Source organism: Drosophila guanche, unplaced genomic scaffold (genome assembly GCF_900245975.1).
Source record: "Drosophila guanche unplaced genomic scaffold, DGUA_6, whole genome shotgun sequence".
Classification (NCBI taxonomy): domain Eukaryota; kingdom Metazoa; phylum Arthropoda; class Insecta; order Diptera; family Drosophilidae; genus Drosophila; species Drosophila guanche.
Genome location: NW_022995748.1, coordinates 6,933,591 through 6,952,263, shown reverse-complemented (window position 1 = coordinate 6,952,263; position 18,673 = coordinate 6,933,591). Strand labels below are relative to the sequence as shown.

The window sequence follows — 18,673 nt, the reverse complement described above, 5'->3', positions numbered from 1 at the left end:
ATGTTTATCTTATGGCAGAAGAACCCCCCAGTAAATGAGGTTGAATTAAGTGTGTATTTGGTTCACGAACTCTCTCCAGCGATGGCCAATTGTTTACCCCAAAAAAAAAGCACGGAATTTCCCACTTTATAAACAGCAATTGGCCGAAAGCTGCAGGTCGTTTCAGTGCGCATTTGTAGACACAGCAGAGCGTACACACAGCTCGGAGATAGATCCCAGAAGACGTTGAATGCAGCTCTATAGTCAGATCGGTGTGTGGACATGTGGCCTGCTGCTACTGCAGTGCCTGTCCTGGGTGGAGGGTGAGTTTGCCACGTGGAGAGTGTTTCCAGTAATTGTAATCCAGTGACCCGCCCTAGGACGAGTGGGGCTGGGACCCGGCGCTCAGGACTGGGACTATGTGGAGGTGCGAAAGGGCGCCCACCTGTTCTACTGGCTGCACTACACCACGGCCAACGTCAGCGCATTTACGGAGCGGCCACTGGTCATCTGGCTGCAGGGTGGACCCGGCGTGGCCTCCTCGGGCTGCGGCGTCTTCGAGCAGCTGGGGGCCATCGACATCGAGGGACGTCCACGCGACACCAACTGGGTGCAGCACATGAATGTGCTCTTCATCGACAGTCCCGTGGGAACGGGCTTCAGCTACGTGGAGTCGCACGGGCGGTATGCCAGGAACAACTCACAGATAGCCAGAGATCTGGTCAGCTTGATGCTGGTCTTTCTCCGCAAGTATCCGCAGTTTCAGGCCGTTCCGCTGCACATCTTCTCGGAGAGCTACGGCGGCAAGATGGCCCCAGAGTTTGCCCTCGAGCTCCATCTCGCCCGGCAGCGCGGGCAGTTGAAGTGTCGCCTGGAGTCGGTGGCTGTGGGCAATCCCTGGACCTCGCCGCTGGACAGCATTCTGGCCTACGCGCCCTTCCTGCTGCAGCTTGGCATCGTGGACGATGATGGATATCGCAACATATCCCGAGTGGCCGCCCAGATAGCCGGCCTCGTGTATGCCGAAAAGTGGATTGGAGCCCTGGAAAAGGGTTCCACCATTCAGGACGTGATTGGCGCATACACGGACGGCGTCTTTCTGTACAACACGCAACGGAGGGTCCACCTGGATGAGGTTTATCGGTACGGTGAGGACCCAAAGCTGAGCGACTTCATGCGCTCCAATGTGACGCAGGTGCTGGGCCTCAGCCACATGCCCGAGTGGATGCTGCAGAATGCCACGGTCTTCATGCATTTGGGCAGCGAAATCTTTAGACCAGCGATACACATAGGTAAAGCTCAGCTCAATCTTAAGCAAATGCATAAACCTAAGCCCTTTCCTTTACAGTCACACGATTGCTGGATGAAACATCCATCCGCGTGGGCGTTTATTCTGGCATTTTGGATCTGCTCTGCGCCACCCCGGGCACCGTCAACTGGATCAATCGCATGAGGTGGCGCCGCAGGGCTGAGTATGCTGGATCTACCCGCAAGTCGTTCCGCATCGATGGCATGCTCGAGGGCTACGAGAAGCACGGCGGTGGCCTTAGCATGTTCTGGGTCTACAGAGCGGGGCATCTGGTGCAGCAGGAGAACCCAGCGGCAATGGCACACATCCTGCGTTATTTTACCAGCTTTGGGTGAAAGTTTCTTTGTACAATCAGTAAAGTAAAATCGATTTGAGAGTGTTAACGCCCCCAAAGAACATCTCTAATTAAATGGCATAATTCGTATGACAAGGCCACAGCCCGGCCGCAGTTTGGGGCTAAACAATTTTCTAACAATTTACTCGAAATTAACTCAAATTCGGTTGCCGCTCCATTCCATCTCTGGTTGCCGTGCGGTTCGCCGCACCACACGGACAGACATTCGTCTGGCGTGCCCCAACTTTCCCTCTCTGCTCTCTGCTCTCTGCTCCATTGTTAGGGCATTTTACAGGTGCACCGCATCAATTTATTTTCCACACAAAAGCCTATTAAAACTCTTACACACTTGGGCATTGATGAGTGGCTGTGGGGGGAGCTGGCTCTGGGTCTGGCTCTGGCTCTGGGTCTGGGTAAATGTTTGCCAAATGAAACCACTTAACCTTTTTTTTCCCTGCTGTCGAAAGAAAAATGGGCAGAAGGCGGCAATTGCGAGAAAGAGGGCACAAAAAAGGGGCGTTTGGGCCGGGAACCGCAGCAAAACAAATTAATTAAAAACTTAAAAGTTCGTCTATGGCAGCATCCCAGCGGAGTGGCAGGAGAATGGAGAAAAGACAACGAACCAAAAGGCGAAGTGTAAGGACGATATCGGAATTTTTATTGGAACACAAATAATTATTTAAATGCGGATATTTTCTTGTCAATGATTTATGTAAGACACGAAACGAATCACAAATCAATGGAGGGGAAAACCTGAACATTATTTATCGTTTTGCATTTAATAAAATTAATTTTTTGTCGATACTTTCACATGACTCTTCGTGCTGCTATCACTCACGTCTACCTTGTCATCAACAACTAATTACGAAATACTTAGAGGGGAGAAAATTGTAATCAAATAACAATTGCCGCAAGGCTCGCAGCTGGATGGTTTTTCTATTCGCGTTCCACACGAACCACGCACCGGCACGTCAACGCCCAAGTAATTTTCACACAACTTAGCGCCACATATCGTGCATATTAATTATAGGCAAATCTAATTTGGCAAGACGACCTCTAGCCGGAGCCAGTAGTCACGTAGCAGGAGGATTGGGGCACCGAATCCGCACCGCTTCAAGTATGTGGATAATGCGCCTGCACGAATGCCACAAGTTCCCCCCGTGGGTTCGGCACCGATGGGTTGTGTGACTGCCACGTCTGTCGAGATCGAGCTATTGTAGCCATGTCAAATATTTATACTAAAGGTAAGGCAGCCAGGATTTGCCACGCAGCCCACAAATTGCTGATGTATGTCGCATGTGGGTATTTGTGGCTCTGGCCAAGGGTAAAATAAATTAAATGTCTTCTAAAAACAAAGGAAAATTCTTGCAAGAAAAATGTTTGCTGCCACCCCCGAGGTGCGGATGTGGGCAAGAAAAATGCGAGTGCAGAAAAACAAAGAGCAAATTGTGGAAATTCCGGAAAACAAAGGTGAATAAATCGGTGCTAATTAGTTAACAGTCAAATGCACATGCTCCACAGATGCCACACAGCAAGCGAGTTAAAGTCTCTCCCTAGGCTGAGACAGCTCCTCGTAGCTCTTACACTCACAATTTATTCGATGGGATAGCAGTGACCCTAGTGGGCATTGTCTCGCCTGCAGCGACAAGTCACCAATTCATCCAGCAGATGACCCGCTTCATTAAAGAAGTTTTCGAGGTTTTCCGCATCTCGAAACAAGTCGTTTTTGAGTGTGACTTTCTGTCCGTTCCACACTTTCCATTTTCGCATATTCTGGATGACATATTCGCAGAAGTTCTGCGTAGAGGCCAGCCTCTTAGCGCGCACCTGCTCCAGGAACAATTTGCGTTTGCCTGAGGGAGAGCCCGGAGTGGGAGTTTAGTAATGGAAAGCGGCGTAGATATCTTTTTCGCCTTACGTTGGGCTTGATTTAGCTGAATTTCGCGCACCGTCGGATTCACCAGGGACTTCTCGAACTCAATTATGACCTTAAAAATGCGTTTGTCCACGATCGCTTTGGGCAGCTGCGGTACGTCGTCCGGCGGAGGGCAAGCCGCATTGAAATTGGGTCCGCGATAGGGAATGGCAGTGGTGTATTTCGATTTGTGGAACAATCGGCGTCGCTCCTCCCTCACGGCTGCGCGGCGTGACATCAAACTGAGCATGCTGCCGCTGCAGAAGCGGAAAACCATGCTGGCTGTTATCTTTTCGACTTGCGATAGACAACTGGAAGACATGGCATTAAGATCACAGTCAGGGACTCTCCCTTGGTTACTCACTCAGACTGTCGCAGCGAGTAGACACCCGGTAGCTCCTGAGTCTGCATCAAGTGATGCAGCTGGAGGGCCACGCAGTGCAGCAGATCCTCGGCGGCAGAGGTCTGCATGCGGCGCAGAGTGTTCGAATCGTGCACTGTGTTCCTGATCCACCAGCCACGGAAGAGCGACTGGATCTTGATGGCCGAGCGGTTGTAGTGCTCCACAAGGCTATCCTGCAGGCGCTTCTCGATGTTCAGGGACATGTGGCTGCGTGCACGATAGCCACGCCACCAGCGCTGAATGTTGATGGTGGCAACCCAGCGCAGCTTCTGCCACTTTCGTACGAGATAGCCACGCCAGTGGGTCTGAATGCGACGTGCAGCGATGAACTGCTTGTAGTCCAGCACGAGCAGGGATGTCCTTGAAGGGGAGGAACCGGCGCCATGTAGGAGAATATTTATTTCTTATTCTAGCCCAGACTCACCTCGACATCTTCCCTTCCAAGCTGAACCATAGCTCGCTTTCCGCTTCCAGGCCGACATATCTGTGGGTTGATTTTTGTTGTCATTCCGACATTGACCTCAATGTTGGTTTTGCCTGAACTTACTCCATGGAGAAATCTGTCTTGCTGATCTTACCAAAAGCAGAGGAGTACAACAAATTGTCGCTGAACATGTTTTGTGTTGAATAGTTTCTGTTTGTTGAATATTTTAGTGTGTAGCTTTGTAGCTTGTTTGTGTTCTATTTTATTTGTGATAATGTTCAAACAAGTTGTTCAAAGCCAGTGGGAGAGTGACAGTTAGAGAACAATTTACAAATTGTTTGATAGAATTTCGCGACATGCGTGTATTTGCCTTGCCTCCAGCCCAAAACTTTGAAGCAGTAAACGTGAAAAGTATACAAATATGTTGCTTCGAGGCGTTAAAATAGATTAGATTGCATGTCAACGGCAACGACATCCCCTTGTCTCGGGGGGAAGACAATAAAAAGTCAACGTCCAAAATAATTTAAAGGTGAAAAATTGTCTGATAAAGTTAAGCGTCGGAGGCGGCGATGGAGTTGCCTGCAGGGGCTGACAAGCGTAAACTTTTCAATGTTGTCCCTGTCCCATGGTATTCCATCTGTGCTCCTTGATTCCCCGGCCTCCCCAGTCTCGCCGAACCCTGTTCCATGTGCTCAATCAATTTTTGTCAATTTTGTACTTCATTTTTCGGTTGTACGCTTCTTGGCACTGCTTGGCACGTTTGGGCTCACGTTTATTTATGTACGAGAATTCGCCGTTCCCATCGATTCCCATCGAGTCATGTTGATGGCCTCCCCATGCGATGATGTGTGCTGATATTTGACACTTTATTGTGTGCACATCATCTGTTTTCAAATTATTGTCAAGTACAGCGCAATGGAGTCAAGTGCAAGCTTGCCGGCTTCGCCTTTGATGTTAACAGGAAAATGTATAAAATGTAATTGTTTATTATAGAGAGACTGCATATGGATATTTTATTTAACAGGTATAAAAGACTAGAAAAGTTTCATTGAGGCATGTTGACTGCAAATAATTGGCAAATTAATTGGATTTTCCTTTGGTAGGTTTGTAAATTATTCCGCATATATAGGAACCTTTTTTAGTTCTGATTAACTATTACATATTACGGGTTTAGCTTTTGTTTATAATGCATACATTCATATAATACGTACATACATACGTCAGAGAGTCACGTGCATTGCAATGCATCGTTTACAGTCACCTGATGAGTCATTTTATTGCAGCTTACAAGCTAAGGCCACTCGAGAGCCGTGTGGATCGTGAGAGCGCTAACAGAGCTGTAGAGCTGGCTGTTAATCTGGGCTGTTAACGGCGCTGCTGCCAATAACTCTTCTGTTAGTTATTGCAATGTAAAATTTGCTTACAGCATTTTCATTTACAGCATGACAGCAAAAAATGTTATTCGTTCCGTTCTAGGCAGTTCCAAGCTGGGAACGCAGTTCCATCTTTTGCATGCATATGTACATATGATTGGGAGATTGACGTATAATTATCACTTTCTGACCAAAACATTTCTTACATATTTATTTATATTTATGTCTCGTGTCTCATGAGCACATCTATACTAAATACATTTGTATCTGCAATAACAAAATCTTTGCGGAGTATTCTTTATAAACTTGCTCTGAATAGAGCTTTACCCATTAAGATAACTAGCAGACACACACACACACACACACACATGGCAAAGAGTCGTCCCAGTCGACGTACATTTGGCGCGCCGCAAAGTATGCAATCAATTTTTATAGCCCACATGCAGCGACCAAGCCCCAGCAGCCCCGAGCCGACTCGTTTCCCGTTGACTCACCAAAAGCTCCACAGGAGTCTGCTGCCTCCGCCGCTGCCTCTGCCGCTGTTGCTGATGCTGCTGCAATGTTTCACTAATAATTTTCAATATAATCAGCACCTGTGACGATGTCGAGCGCCGAGCAACGACGAGGAGGCATTCGCACAAATGTTCCTAATGTATAAACATTTGTGTGTGTGAGCAGCGGCGGCAGAGTGAAGGGGAGTAAAAAAATACCGAAATGCCTCGGCGGGTGTGCCTATCTGCGGGGGGGCTATTGTGTAAGGAGTCGCCTATTCCGGCAGCCGCAAGGCTGCTAGCGGGGCAGGCTGGGAGTACAGGATGCCGCACCGTAATGCGCTTCGCTGGCGTTAATTTCGCCACATGCGGTTCTGATGTTCTGATGTTCTGATGTTGCCTGAAACAGGAAAAATAAGTGCAGAGAGCAGAAAATTCCGCTTAATGTAATTACCGTGATTTAAAGTTGCCAAACGAGAGACCTAACGCAGTAGTAGGGATCCCTGATTTAATTCTAAATTTAGTGTACAAACTTGGCGCTTCGATTGACTTCCTTTGTGCCTCACATTTACTGGTTGCAAGTACAAATATTATCTTTCCATTACCATTAAAAGTGTTGTAACAACTGGGTTTGTGTTTTCTAAATGAAAATGCCAAAAGGTTTTACTTTATTGCGAATCCACCGACCATATTGCCTGACATCAGTGAAATGAGTCTGGCCATTTGTTCTGGTACTCCAGGCGCCAATAAGATGATGAATACTGGTGTCTGTTGGACAGACCAGTGGTGCTCCGCGGGCATAGATGGGCTCGGTGCTGTTTTCAATGGCGCATATTTCCGTCGAGATGGAATTGACTGAGCATGAGCCACTGTCTATGGCCATGTCCACCTTGACGACTATGTCCCTCCATTGGCCAATGGACCTCGATTTCCAGCCCGTGATGAAGCACTTCTCAAAGAAGATTTCGGTGTCCTCGTCGTGCAGACAAACGGGCGTAATGTGCCGCAGAGTGGGAAACGAACTCTCCAGCATCAGCAGGGCAATGTTGTTTTGCGCTGAGTCCCAATTGAATTTCTCGTGCAGTATTGGAGTTTTCACTCTGACGCTGACATGGCTAACAAACTCTTTCTCTGTCATCAGATCCCAGTCACCGGCTTTCACCGTCAGCTGCCCTTCGCCATCCACGCAGGTTCCCGTTGTCAAGACCACATCATAGGCGATCAAAGTACCAGTGCAGACAAAATTGTGCTTGTCATTAAACAAGGCCACCACCCAGGGGTATTCCCCGAAGCTGGTCTGCAGGCTTCCTCCCCTTACGGTCATGTAGATGCCATCCACATTGCTCACACCACACTGACTGTTGTCAGCCGTAGGCTCGCGATTGATGATATCTTTCTGCTGCAATTGCAATGGAGAACGCAGTCAGTCAACGTTGGCCAATATGTGTTTTGATTTGTGTTCCTCACCCTATCCTCGGGACGACAGCAGGCCTCCAGATAGTGGCACGTACTAGCAGACTCTCGCAAATTGATGATTATCTTTCGAACGTTGCTGGCCGTTTCCGCGCACTCAGTGCGCTTAACGCAGATATTTTCCTTGAACATGCCACACCGCTTCACTTGAGTCACCGGCTGCTTTGTCGTGGTTGTTGTTGTTTCTGGAGCTGGTGTGGTTGAAGGGGTTGAGTCCTTTGCACCAAATACAATGTCAAGTGAGTCGTCATAATCCTCTTCCTCAGCAGATGCCGAACAGAGCAGTATCAACGCGAAGATCATCAGCACAGGTCCCCACTTTCCTGTTGGACTCTTCATTCTTAATCAATCGGTGAGGTTATCGGTTAGTAAAGTGTAAACAATATTAATAAAATAAGAAATGCCAAGGAGGCACACAACGACTCGTTTCCAGTGCTCGACAAGTACTAACTCCGCATGGCAATCAACCATTTCACTCAGCTCTCGATATCTCTACACTTTGAGTTGAGTACATAAAATCGTTTGTATTTATGTATACATATATTCAATTTATGATCTTGCTTTGAGCTTCCCAGAATTCGTGAGTGGCATTCTTATCAAGCCGGCTTAATTTTCAGCTTATATAAAAGTAAATATACGTATAAATAATGTCTGTGACTCACAGATGGAACGGCAGTGGTTCAATAATGTTTGATCTGCCGGAGAAAGAGTTATAGTAAATGAAACCGAAATGATTAAAATTAGTTTGTGTATTGCTTTTTCTATTAATTTTTCAGTTAAACCATTATTGTTTATTTTTCTTTCAAGTTTCAACTTAATTTTGATCATTTTTATTGCACAACATAAAGCGACGATTCCCAATTGAATCGATTATTTGAAATATATTCCCTGCCGATCATTGTCTTCCAACTAGCATAGCGAAAAATACTTCCCCAGTCATTTAATACTACGAGTTTATTATTTATTAAAGTTCATTGGATAATGTTAGTGTTGAAAGTGAGAGAAGGAAATTCAAGGACTCCACCTGCCGCCAGCCCACGACTGTCGTCAAAGCCAACTCCTGCCGGAACTCCTGTCGGAACTGTCATAACGGAGAGCTAGAGACAGATTAAATACCCTGCAGCTGATCCAACAAAAAAGCATCTTCTGTATACTCAAGTTGGATCTGCTTTGCATTAAGCGTGAAAAAAAGGACACAAAACTGTGTATTAAAAACTGTTTTGTGTGCTGGCATCCCGGATCCGGTGCCTGATGAATGAGTTTCACTGTGCCGGGGGTAAGGGTTGCGGCAGTTGACGGCCGCTGGAGTCTGGTTGCCTCCTTGGTCCCGGAACAGGTCCCGCTCTGGACCATTTCAGGAGACGTTTTCTAATAAACATTAAGTTGACATGAAATACACGCCAAACAAATGAGCGAAATGCATTTCATACCGAGCCCGGCGAGGGCGTGGCCAGCAGTGGCAGATGCTGGCTAATGCCGCCCTTTCAGCCTGGCTTTCAGCGCCTGCACCGCAGGATATGTTTACAAATTGAAAAATATAGCATGCGACCAACCGAACGTGCAGCAGAGGCAACACAGTGGTTTAATATACCACGATTCAGTGGCTCGGGAAATCCTTTTTTATTAGAAATAAAATTTAACTCAGAATTATATAAACTATATTTTGGCATGGCAAAATCAGGTAAACAGCCTCAAAATGCTAATAACAATGTTTGAAATTACTTGAAATATAGAAAAAAATGGAGAAAGAATAATTAAATTATCTGGATGATTGTTTTATGTTCTTTGCCAAATCGCTAATACCTTAATCCGCTTAACAGAATGTTTCTTTGACCCAATTACACTTTTGTGACTAATCATTAATGATTTTATGAGTATTTAAATAAGGAAAATATTGCCTGGATGTGTTAATTCTCCATACAATGAACCACACACCACTGTGCTGTGCAACTCGTCTGCGTTCTCTGGCAAAAATGAGTTGTAGCATGGGTCAGTCGGCGGTGGACAGGCGAGGCAGTCTTCCTGCAAGGGACTTTGGACGTGCCACGCGGCTTTCCACTACAACACGACTGCGCGGCGTACATACCAATGTAAATGAAGAATATGGGAAACTGCATGGGTTGAAATACATTTAAACATTATATACATTTCCTGCAGAAAAGTAGCCGGGCAGCAGCGAAAATCTGACACGAAACATTCGCGTGACAAGCCACATAGCGGGGCATTCCCAGTGCCATTTCAGGACTAGGAGTTAGAGAAATAATTATGGCAATGCAGAGGAGGAGTAGCAGGAAAAGAAAGCTGCTACAAATTGAAAGTGCACACAGAGGAGAACAAAGCAATGTCAATGGAATGGAAATGGGCCGCAGGATATGTTGGACAAGGTGGATAGCAATTTCCCCCCCTCATGACATTGACAAAGAACTTCAGAGAAAGAAAGATTGAAAGGAGAGAGAGAGAGAGAGAGAGAGAGAGAGAGTGGAAGGAGAGATAGCCAGAGATGACAGACATCCTTTTATTTTTACTTTTCTCGAAATTCTTGTGTTTATTCCAGACAAATGGAGAAATTAACGTGCGGCTTGCCAAGAGACAAATCAGAATGAAACAAGAGGCAGCCAGCTCTAATTTGGGTATGTCAGAGATTGACAACAATTAAATTTGCTTGCTGTCTGCCGGCAAAATGAGTTGGCAAATCAGTTGCGCCATCACCTAAGCAGTTGGCAGTCGTTCGTGTTGACAGAATTCAAATCAATGCCAGAAGGCAGACAGACCTGCCCTGCTGCAGAATGACGTCAAGTCTGTCTCTGACTCTGACTCTGGCACCGATGATGATGATGATGATGATGATGATAATGTATGTGTCATAAATGTCACTTTCAATTTCATTTGATAGGCATGCAGGGTTTGATGGGTTCGATTGGAGCATGATTTGAATGGCAAATTAGCTAAATGTTGGCTTGGGTTGCGCCTTGTAAGAAAATGTAAACGTAATTATGTCAGTCTCAAATTTATGAAATGTGCGAAAAATGGCAAAGAATTCAATAAGAAACTTATAATATGAAAATGAGGGATTGAGGGGTTCAGTCGGACTTTAGCTATCATGACAAGCAGTTCTCTTGAAGCCTTGAACACTGGATAGCACTCAAAGCAAGCGAGAAAGAAGCCCACGATAAAACACATCATCGAGGACTATTATCACTCCAGGCTATACATTTTACGAGTATGCATTGAAAGCCAGATGCAGTCCAGCGGAGGGTAGGGCAGGGCAGGGAAAAGAGTCAAATGTCGAAGGTCTCGCTTTTCCATCGTCGCCGACTTTGCTGGGGCTCTTGTCCTCCTGCTGCAGTCTGGGCCGGCAATGAGTGCTTCCTGTTTCCGGCATCGCTCCACTGTCTCTAGACAAGTGTACAAGCAACTATAACTGTCGGCACAAGTTGGCTTTATTATTTCCACACTGTTGAATATGCATATAAAAAGCGAATCAGAAGTGCCAGCAGAAGGGCGGAGCAGGGCAGACTTTGTGCTGCTTTGACGACCAGCGGCACGCCCCTCGTTCGTCCTTTGTTGTCCTGCCAATGGCCAAGACGAGGTCCTTCGGATGGGGGCTTCCATTTTTGCAGTTCAAGGCGGGTGCATTATCACTTGCCAGCCAAGCAAAATATTGTGGGTGCATTAAGTATTTTCCCTCTGGCCACAAGACAAAAGAAATGCTGGCAGTGGGTCCGAGCGCTCCACAAACTATCCATCTCATGGGTATCCCATGGGCACCCAGTCCAGTCCCAGGTCCAGGCCTTTGTCTGCATTTTATATTAAACTATTTATGCTAGTTGCTCTCTGGTAGCTGGTCACAGTATCTCAAGGAGTCTCGGGTCGAAAATGTACCTACAGCCCGGCCAGTCGGTGAGCATTTTTATCGTGCTACATTTTGCTAAGGAATTTATAAAAAATTTAAAACAATTATGTGGCTGCAGCCACAGCATAGCGGTGGAGGATGGACGGCCATTGATCGCTCGGCTGCCCAGCTGGTCAGCAGCGGAAATTGTGAAACATTCTGTGTGTGTGTGTGTCGGTTGGGGGTAAGACACAGAATAGCCAAGGAATATCAACTATGCATTGATGGGGGGAAGTCTTTGGGGCAGCTGAAACACAAAGAGTTCTGGCATAAGGGCAGATAGAAAGGCTGAAGGAGTAACTTTCTTTTGCTATGTCTAGTTGCGGATCAGAAGATTTGCATAGGATCGATTGTAGGTGCAATGAAATACATTCCCAAATCCTGTCTCCTCTCAATATATCAATTAGAACTAAAGCTAATTAATGATACTAATATTCATGTAGACAGTGAATCTCACTTGTCCGCTGTTTGTTGGTTAAATGAAACGTTTTTCCACTTGTTTGGCTCATGGCGATCAATTAGAAATTATCGCTGCTTTCACAAAAATTGCCTGGCCCGGCGAATGCCTTTCCGTGTGGCCGCCTTCCGCGAGGATATTTTTTGCTGCTTTCCGTGCAGCATTTGCGGTGCATATTCGTGGCCGGAAATGTTGGAAAATGTTGCGGCATAAACAATTTTCGGGCCACTCTCTGGCTCTCTGGCTCTCTGGCAAGGAGCTTAATTACCCTGCCGCAGACGAAAATCCAATTGGCATGACGATTGGCCCCGCAAAATGGTTGAAATTTCGGAGCAATTGTCTTTTGTGGAAATCAATTGCCTAAGCTTTAAATGGGACAATGGGTGGGGTCTGGTACGCTGTCAAACTTCGTTGTCAAACAATATTGCTGCAGAAAGATTAGGCGCCTATTTTGACAGGAGCTGTTAGTGTTGCAGTTGGCTGTGAGGAACGAACGGACACCTACAGAGGATGGTCGGCCTGGTGCTGGGCAAACAGACACACATATTTGCAGCTCCCTGCGGAGGAGTGCAGCATGTCCTGGCCTTAGCCTTTGCCAGCTGACGATGATGATTCTCATATCTCTGGTGCAACAACGAGTGCATGGCGTTCTTCTGCTCGAGTGCCCTGCCCTGCTCTGTCCTGCCCACATCCGCATCCTTCATCCTCATCCGCATCCACATCAAGAATAGTTTTTCTTTGGCTTCTCTCATTTTTCATGCGCGCCAGCTAAGCTTTTAATTAAATGCAAGAAAATTCAATTTTAATTAAAATTTCTCAAAACTCTCTCTCTCTCTCTCTCTCTCTCTCTCTCTCTCACTCTGGGCCGTTTCTGGCTGCATACGGATGGCGGACCGAACCGATGAGGATGTGAATGTGGATGAGGATGAGCACTCTGGCAGCTTTGAGCTCTCGGGTCTTGTCCTGTTTTCGATCTGGGTTGTTCTACTCGAGTGTTTGCCAAACGTGTAAAATTGAAAATTAGGAAATCGAATTGTAATGCCAGCAGAGTGCAGACAAAGACTGACTGTGGGTTGGTAGGGGCTAGCGGGTGTTACTGGTAGGAGCCAAGTCATCAGGCACACACAAAAGCAAAAATGTAAAGTAATTGGAAATGAAAATTCATTTAGGGCCCGAATCGAGATGAACAAATGCGTGGGATGGGGGAGAGAGCGGGTCCAGGGACAGGGACAGGGACAGCATGCAGGCGATATTCAAAGCGGCATAAGGCATAATCTGATTGGGCTTTGTTATTTCTGAGTAGGGGCCAATGGACATTGTTCTGTGGACTTGGAGCTAGCTAACCAAGAGAAGGGCTTTCAATGGGTGATCTTACAATAAATTGTGCGAGCTGCAAATAGGAATACTTAAACCACCAATAAGATTCACTGGCATCATGCATTCATTCGTTACCATTTTATAGCAACGTTTGCCCAGGCCTGATCCCTGCCGAAATGGGAATATGAAAGCGGGAATCGACATTTGACATGTAAATATGCATAATTATAGTCGAAAATGCAGTTGCACAGCACATCAGGCCAACAAGCGCGGACTGTCAATAGTATTCGGGAAGCCGGGAGTCGAAGTGGAACAAAGTTTGCTCGGAAAAAGTTTATTTTTTAGCCCCAAAAGCCCGGGCGGCTTTGCGAGCATTTTGCACATAATTTAAGCGCACACATCCTGTCAAGTCATAAATTACACATATTACATGCACGTATAAATCGCAAGCCAGATACGGGTGTGCCAAAAGTGCGCCAGCAAACTGAGACCAAAGTGCTTAACATACTTTTTGGCGCACGGCCCAGGACACACACAGAGTACGCACAATCGTACCCAGCCTGCGCTTCACACAGATACATACGCAAATCGGCAAACGCACGTAGCGCAAAAGTTGAACAACTTTCCGCCAAGCTCAGGCCACAAGTGAAAGCTGGAAAGTAAGTCAAGACGCTGGCAGGCTATCTGGGAATGTAACTTTTACTTTTCTCTCTCTTTCTCTCAACCCGATGGCTGGCAAAGCCCCGGATTATGGCACGCGTTGGGAATGGGTTGGCCCATTAAATAACGCCGAAACTCCGAGGCTCACATAGCTGTACCAATCTAGATGCATTCCCATTGATTAGACGGGTGCAGATGCGTCTCCCATTGAAAACGCGACCCCAAAGGGAATAATTTTCGATTAAAAAATAATAATTGAAGGGTTTCCAGCACACAACAAGATATTTAATGGAGTTCCTTTCCCTTTTGTAACCAATTCTCATCGCTTTTCCAGGGAGAACAAATTCTATTTACGTATTTAAAACTCAACTTGTCAAATTGTTAATCAAATTTCTGTTTGTCTCGAAAAAATTGTTATTTAAATTGTTTAAAAGTGTAATTCTTGCGACGTCCCGCTCAAAGTTTCAGACAACAGTTGGAGCTGTTGTGTTCGATTGTTTTGATGTGTACCCGAAGTCTGCAATGTCGATATGTCGGTTATCTGTTGTACCCCGCATCGGCAAACCAAATGTCGCAATCTGTTTCCTGATGCTCCTGCTGGCGCTCACTCCAGCTGCTGTTGCTGTGAAGACCACGTACTACGACAGCCCCCGATTGCCAACGGCGCTGGTGCCGTTTCACTATGAACTGCATTTGCTTACCCGCCTGGAGAACACCCACCCGATACCCTTCAGCTTCGAGGGCGCTGTGAACATATCATTCTTTGTCCACAAGTCCACAGATGTGGTGGTGCTCCATGCCAATGAATTTAGCATTAAGCTGGCTAAAACTCAGCTTCAGGAATGGTACACGCTGCAAAGGTTGGCAATTTTGGAGTTCAACTTCAATAGAAAGCTCGACTATCTCATAATGAAGGCGGACAGCTACTTGAAGCAGGGCAAGTACTACAGTCTGACGATCGAGTTCGGGCGTCCAATGTCGGAGAACAAAAGGGGTGGCTACTTTTTGGCACACTCCACGGATTCGCTGTCTCACCAGAAGAGGTAAGACTCCGTCTAAGATGTGCCACAAGCTCTGTTCTCATTCTGCTTTATTGTGTCCAGCTGGTACTCCCTCACCCACTTTGAGCCACAGTCCATGAGGTATACCATGCCCTGTTTTGATGAGCCCGCCCTGAAGGCCACCTTCAATGTGACCCTGGGCCATCACAAGCGTTTCCAGAGCTTCAGCAACATGAAAGTTACAGCAGTGTTGGCCCAGTAAGTAAATTAAATATAAGATAATCCTCCCAAATGCCTAACATAGTTATCAAATCCCATAGCAAGGCACTAAAGGACTACGTGTGGTCGGTGCACGAGACAACGCCACTGATGCCGAACTACTTGCTGGCCTTCTCCATTAACAATCTAACCTGCACTTTCAGCCAGACTGGCGGTCCGAGTCCCGTTCTATTCCGCACCTGTGCCAAGTCCAGCGACCTCAGACTCACCACCTTCGCCGCCCAAATGGCTCCTGTGTTCCTCGAATACTTCGAGGAGCTGCTACAGATGGAGCTCCCCTTGAGCAAAATCGATCAGCTGGCGGTTGAAAATTATCCCACCGATGCCATGGAGAACTGGGGCCTTGTGGTCTACTCCAGCGACTTGATACTGCAAACCGATGAGCCTGGTGGCCCAGAGCCATCTCGTCCCCGGTTGCAAGCTCTGCAAGTCATTTGCCATGAAATGGCTCACATGTGGTTCGGCAATCTGATCAGCGTCGCCTGGTGGTCCGACTTCTGGCTGAAGGAGGGCCTCACCGGCTACTTTGAAGTTCTGGGCATTGAGCATTTGTATCCGAGACTTGGTCGCAGAATTCTGGCCAAGTATCGCGTGATGTCCCTGATGCACGAGACAGAGAGCGGAGGCATTGTCATTTCCAGCATGGATATACAATCGAATGCCTCCAAGACGTACGTCTACCAGAAGGCCACGTCCGTGCTGCACATGGCGGAGGGTATGGTGGGACATACAACCTTCCACAATGCCATACATCGGTATCTGTACCAGTACGCATTCGCAAGCAGCACCACCAATCAGTTTCTGTCGAGCATTCAGGAGGGCTGCGATCGTGCCAACTCCCTGCCCGAGTTCGCTGACATCAAGACCATCATGGACACGTGGATCCTGCAGAGCGGTTATCCGGTGCTGAATGTCAGACGGAATGCCAGCTTGGTGCTCACTCAGAACCACTTCTCCTTCAACGAGTCACGGAGGGAGCGCTGGTGGATTCCCCTGACATACACCACCCAGAGCGAGCAGAACTTCAGCGACACCCGACCGAAGGCCTTCTTTCCCGCCAACAGTTTGATGTTCAATCTGAACGTCTTCGTGCCGGAGAACGACTGGATCATCTTCAACGTCCAGGCCATGGGCTACTACAGGGTGAACTACGACGAGAGGAATTGGGATCTCATTGCCGAAGCTCTGTCGAGGGATCACCAAAGCATTCACGTGCTCAATCGTGCTCAGATTGTGGGCGATGCTCTGTTTCTCTGGAACACCAAGCGGATCAGTTGGTCCACAGCGCTGAACGTGCTCAAGTACCTCGTCGACGAGGATGAGTTTGAACCGCTGATGGCATTGGTTGTGGGAGTGACCAACGGCTTCTGGGGCGTGTCTCCGGAGAGTTCCATGAACATTGCGGTAAGATTTGATACGAAAACCTTGCACTCTCTCTCTCTCTCTCTGCACCTTCTCAATTTTTGTAGAAATGGCTGAGCAATGCCGGCAAATGGTATGCAGAGTTCATCAATTATACGTTCGACCAGTTGGTGTTCGTCGAGAACAATGTGGAGTCTGCTCCCTCGGAAGAGGACTAACCACAGGCAAAGGGAGACCATTCAGGAACCGCAGAATAATGGGCCATGCAGCCATTCGCTTCCAATTCTGCTGCTCCACCGCATCGGGCGAAATGGGGGCGAAATGAAACCGCCATCAATGAACCGCAATTGTATTTGTTTGCAAATAACTGAGCGTTATCTGAGACTATTTATCTTTATCTACAACGACAACTACAAGAACAACAGCCAGGAGAGTGCGGCAGCCCTTGCTGCCTCTTGCTTCGGAACAATGGCAAAGGACACCGCCACAGTAGCCAGGCAAGGAGCTCTCTTACAGCGCTGGCAGTGCCAAGGCGCCAACTGAAATAATGATGCAGGCGAAATAACAATAAAAGCGGAGCTCGCAGGAGTGGAACCGAAGATGGGAGAGCAAAAGTAAAGGACAATATCGATGCTCCTTTTCCGCATAACGGCCGGCGGTAAAGACAATGCCAGACCCCTAACACTGCAGACAGGATACGGATGCAATGGAGTCCACTCCACAACACTTCATTCCCCCATTCTCAGCAGCTCCCAGCTCCCAGCCACTCGACAGTCTTAAGTGCAACGCGAGGACAGCTTTAATGCCGCTTTAAGACCCAACCCAAAAAGTTCGCTTCCCAGTTTAATAATAATAATATAAGAGAAGGAAAAGGCATAAGGAAAGCATGTATAACGCATTATGAAATTTAAGCCAGAGCCAGTGGGTTTGGCCAGCGCTCGGACGGATGTTGATTCCGCCTAAAACCAAACAAATTAAATTTAATGGAAAATTTATTACCATTTTTTGTGTGGGTCATTCACCCACTGCCTCTCTCTTGGCCGAACTTCGCTTGGTGCCTGCGGGCAAGACGAATATTTATAAATCAAATTGGGGCCTGTGCATTATTAATTTTGTTTGCTGCAACAAGTTCGAGGGCGGGGCGGTTGCCGTAGGCCGATTTATCAGCATGCTCAATCTTTCATATGGTTATGCTCGCAACAAATCTGATATCAATCCATTGTCCTTCACTAACCCATCAACACGCCATAATTGGCCTAGACTGTGGAGTGCAATTATTTGTGCATTTATTATAAAGCATTTTTATATGGTTTATCCTTTCATAATGCCTTTTTTTTTGTTTGCTGTTGTCATATTTAAATGGTCGAGTGACTGATCTGGCTGGTCGCTCTGTCTCTTTCAATTCCCCTTTGTTGATGGTCTGGCTGCCCTGCCCTCTCCTGTTTTGAGTGAAAAACTCATTAAGGCTGCCATTTATTTTCTGTCATTTTAATAAAAAGCGCTCCAAAGCAACCGCAGTGGGCGCAAAAAACACACAAAAGTCTTATGCCGTATTTAATCACAAATAAAATAACGAAACGAAACGGAAAAAGTAAAAATTATTGTAAAATCAACAGTATAAAAAGGTAATTTTGCGACAGAAACGCCCATAATGCAGTTGCTGAATGCAGCTGACAACTCAATAATGATGCACGATATGGCAGCCAGTAATTAATTTCTTTGAATTGTTCAACAACAAAGGAACTCAAGCGAGACTCCGTCAGAGCCGAGCGCAGCTTCTAAGTAGACACAAAAGAAATACCCGTTGTACTCGTATAAATATTTATTTGGTTTATAACTAACGCCCAACATGTTTCGATCAAACTCTAATCTAATGAATAGGAATTTTCTGTTGCTTAACACTCATGTGGCACATTAACTTCTGTCGTTCAGTATCGGCACTTAAAGCACGGCAGCAGGGCACCACAGGACAAGCAAACAAGCAACCAATACTGGGAGTCAAAT

At 46.7% G+C, this 18,673-nt stretch overlaps 4 protein-coding genes across 4 annotated transcripts; 2 read left to right on the top strand and 2 right to left on the bottom strand.

Moving 5' to 3' along the window:
* The first annotated feature begins 150 nt into the window (after window positions 1-150).
* Window positions 151-1,640, top strand: LOC117584470 (retinoid-inducible serine carboxypeptidase). The gene is made up of 3 exons (XM_034273391.1): window positions 151-302; window positions 360-1,271; window positions 1,328-1,640. The coding sequence occupies exons 1-3, from the start codon at window positions 230-232 to the stop codon at window positions 1,621-1,623; spliced, it is 1,281 nt and encodes a 426-aa protein (XP_034129282.1). The 5' UTR covers window positions 151-229; the 3' UTR covers window positions 1,624-1,640.
* A 1,556-nt stretch (window positions 1,641-3,196) lies between these two features.
* On the bottom strand, window positions 3,197-4,607 carry LOC117584143. Its single transcript, XM_034272903.1, has 5 exons — window positions 4,488-4,607; window positions 4,365-4,424; window positions 3,902-4,300; window positions 3,541-3,848; window positions 3,197-3,475 (listed from the first exon to the last, which is right to left on the bottom strand). Exons 1-5 carry the CDS (start codon window positions 4,553-4,555, stop codon window positions 3,240-3,242), a joined length of 1,071 nt encoding a protein of 356 aa, XP_034128794.1. The 5' UTR covers window positions 4,556-4,607; the 3' UTR covers window positions 3,197-3,239.
* Window positions 4,608-6,868: 2,261 nt separating this feature from the next.
* Window positions 6,869-8,055, bottom strand: LOC117583980 (phenoloxidase-activating factor 2-like). Its single transcript, XM_034272687.1, has 2 exons — window positions 7,696-8,055; window positions 6,869-7,627 (listed from the first exon to the last, which is right to left on the bottom strand). The coding sequence occupies exons 1-2, from the start codon at window positions 8,038-8,040 to the stop codon at window positions 6,869-6,871; spliced, it is 1,104 nt and encodes a 367-aa protein (XP_034128578.1). The 5' UTR covers window positions 8,041-8,055.
* Window positions 8,056-14,396: 6,341 nt separating this feature from the next.
* On the top strand, window positions 14,397-17,553 carry LOC117584461 (thyrotropin-releasing hormone-degrading ectoenzyme). Its single transcript, XM_034273378.1, has 4 exons — window positions 14,397-15,070; window positions 15,131-15,286; window positions 15,349-16,711; window positions 16,777-17,553. Exons 1-4 carry the CDS (start codon window positions 14,550-14,552, stop codon window positions 16,885-16,887), a joined length of 2,151 nt encoding a protein of 716 aa, XP_034129269.1. The 5' UTR covers window positions 14,397-14,549; the 3' UTR covers window positions 16,888-17,553.
* The last annotated feature ends 1,120 nt before the right edge of the window (window positions 17,554-18,673 follow it).

Excerpts from the sequence above, each read along its gene's own strand:
- LOC117584470 (XM_034273391.1), top strand. The coding sequence starts at position 230 with ATGCAGCTCTATAGTCAGATCGGTGTGTGGACATGTGGCCTGCTGCTA. Across the intron at positions 303-359 it reads GTGCCTGTCCTGGGTGGAGG|GACGAGTGGGGCTGGGACCC; the intron begins GTGAGTTTGCCA and ends GACCCGCCCTAG. Across the intron at positions 1,272-1,327 it reads TAGACCAGCGATACACATAG|TCACACGATTGCTGGATGAA; the intron begins GTAAAGCTCAGC and ends TTTCCTTTACAG.
- LOC117584143 (XM_034272903.1), bottom strand. The coding sequence starts at position 4,555 with ATGTTCAGCGACAATTTGTTGTACTCCTCTGCTTTTGGTAAGATCAGC. Across the intron at positions 4,425-4,487 it reads AAGACAGATTTCTCCATGGA|ATATGTCGGCCTGGAAGCGG; the intron begins GTAAGTTCAGGC and ends ATCAACCCACAG. Across the intron at positions 3,849-3,901 it reads TACTCGCTGCGACAGTCTGA|TTGTCTATCGCAAGTCGAAA; the intron begins GTGAGTAACCAA and ends CATGTCTTCCAG.
- LOC117583980 (XM_034272687.1), bottom strand. The coding sequence starts at position 8,040 with ATGAAGAGTCCAACAGGAAAGTGGGGACCTGTGCTGATGATCTTCGCG. Across the intron at positions 7,628-7,695 it reads GCTGTCGTCCCGAGGATAGG|CAGAAAGATATCATCAATCG; the intron begins GTGAGGAACACA and ends TTGCAATTGCAG.
- LOC117584461 (XM_034273378.1), top strand. The coding sequence starts at position 14,550 with ATGTCGATATGTCGGTTATCTGTTGTACCCCGCATCGGCAAACCAAAT. Across the intron at positions 15,071-15,130 it reads TCGCTGTCTCACCAGAAGAG|CTGGTACTCCCTCACCCACT; the intron begins GTAAGACTCCGT and ends TATTGTGTCCAG. Across the intron at positions 15,287-15,348 it reads GTTACAGCAGTGTTGGCCCA|CAAGGCACTAAAGGACTACG; the intron begins GTAAGTAAATTA and ends CAAATCCCATAG.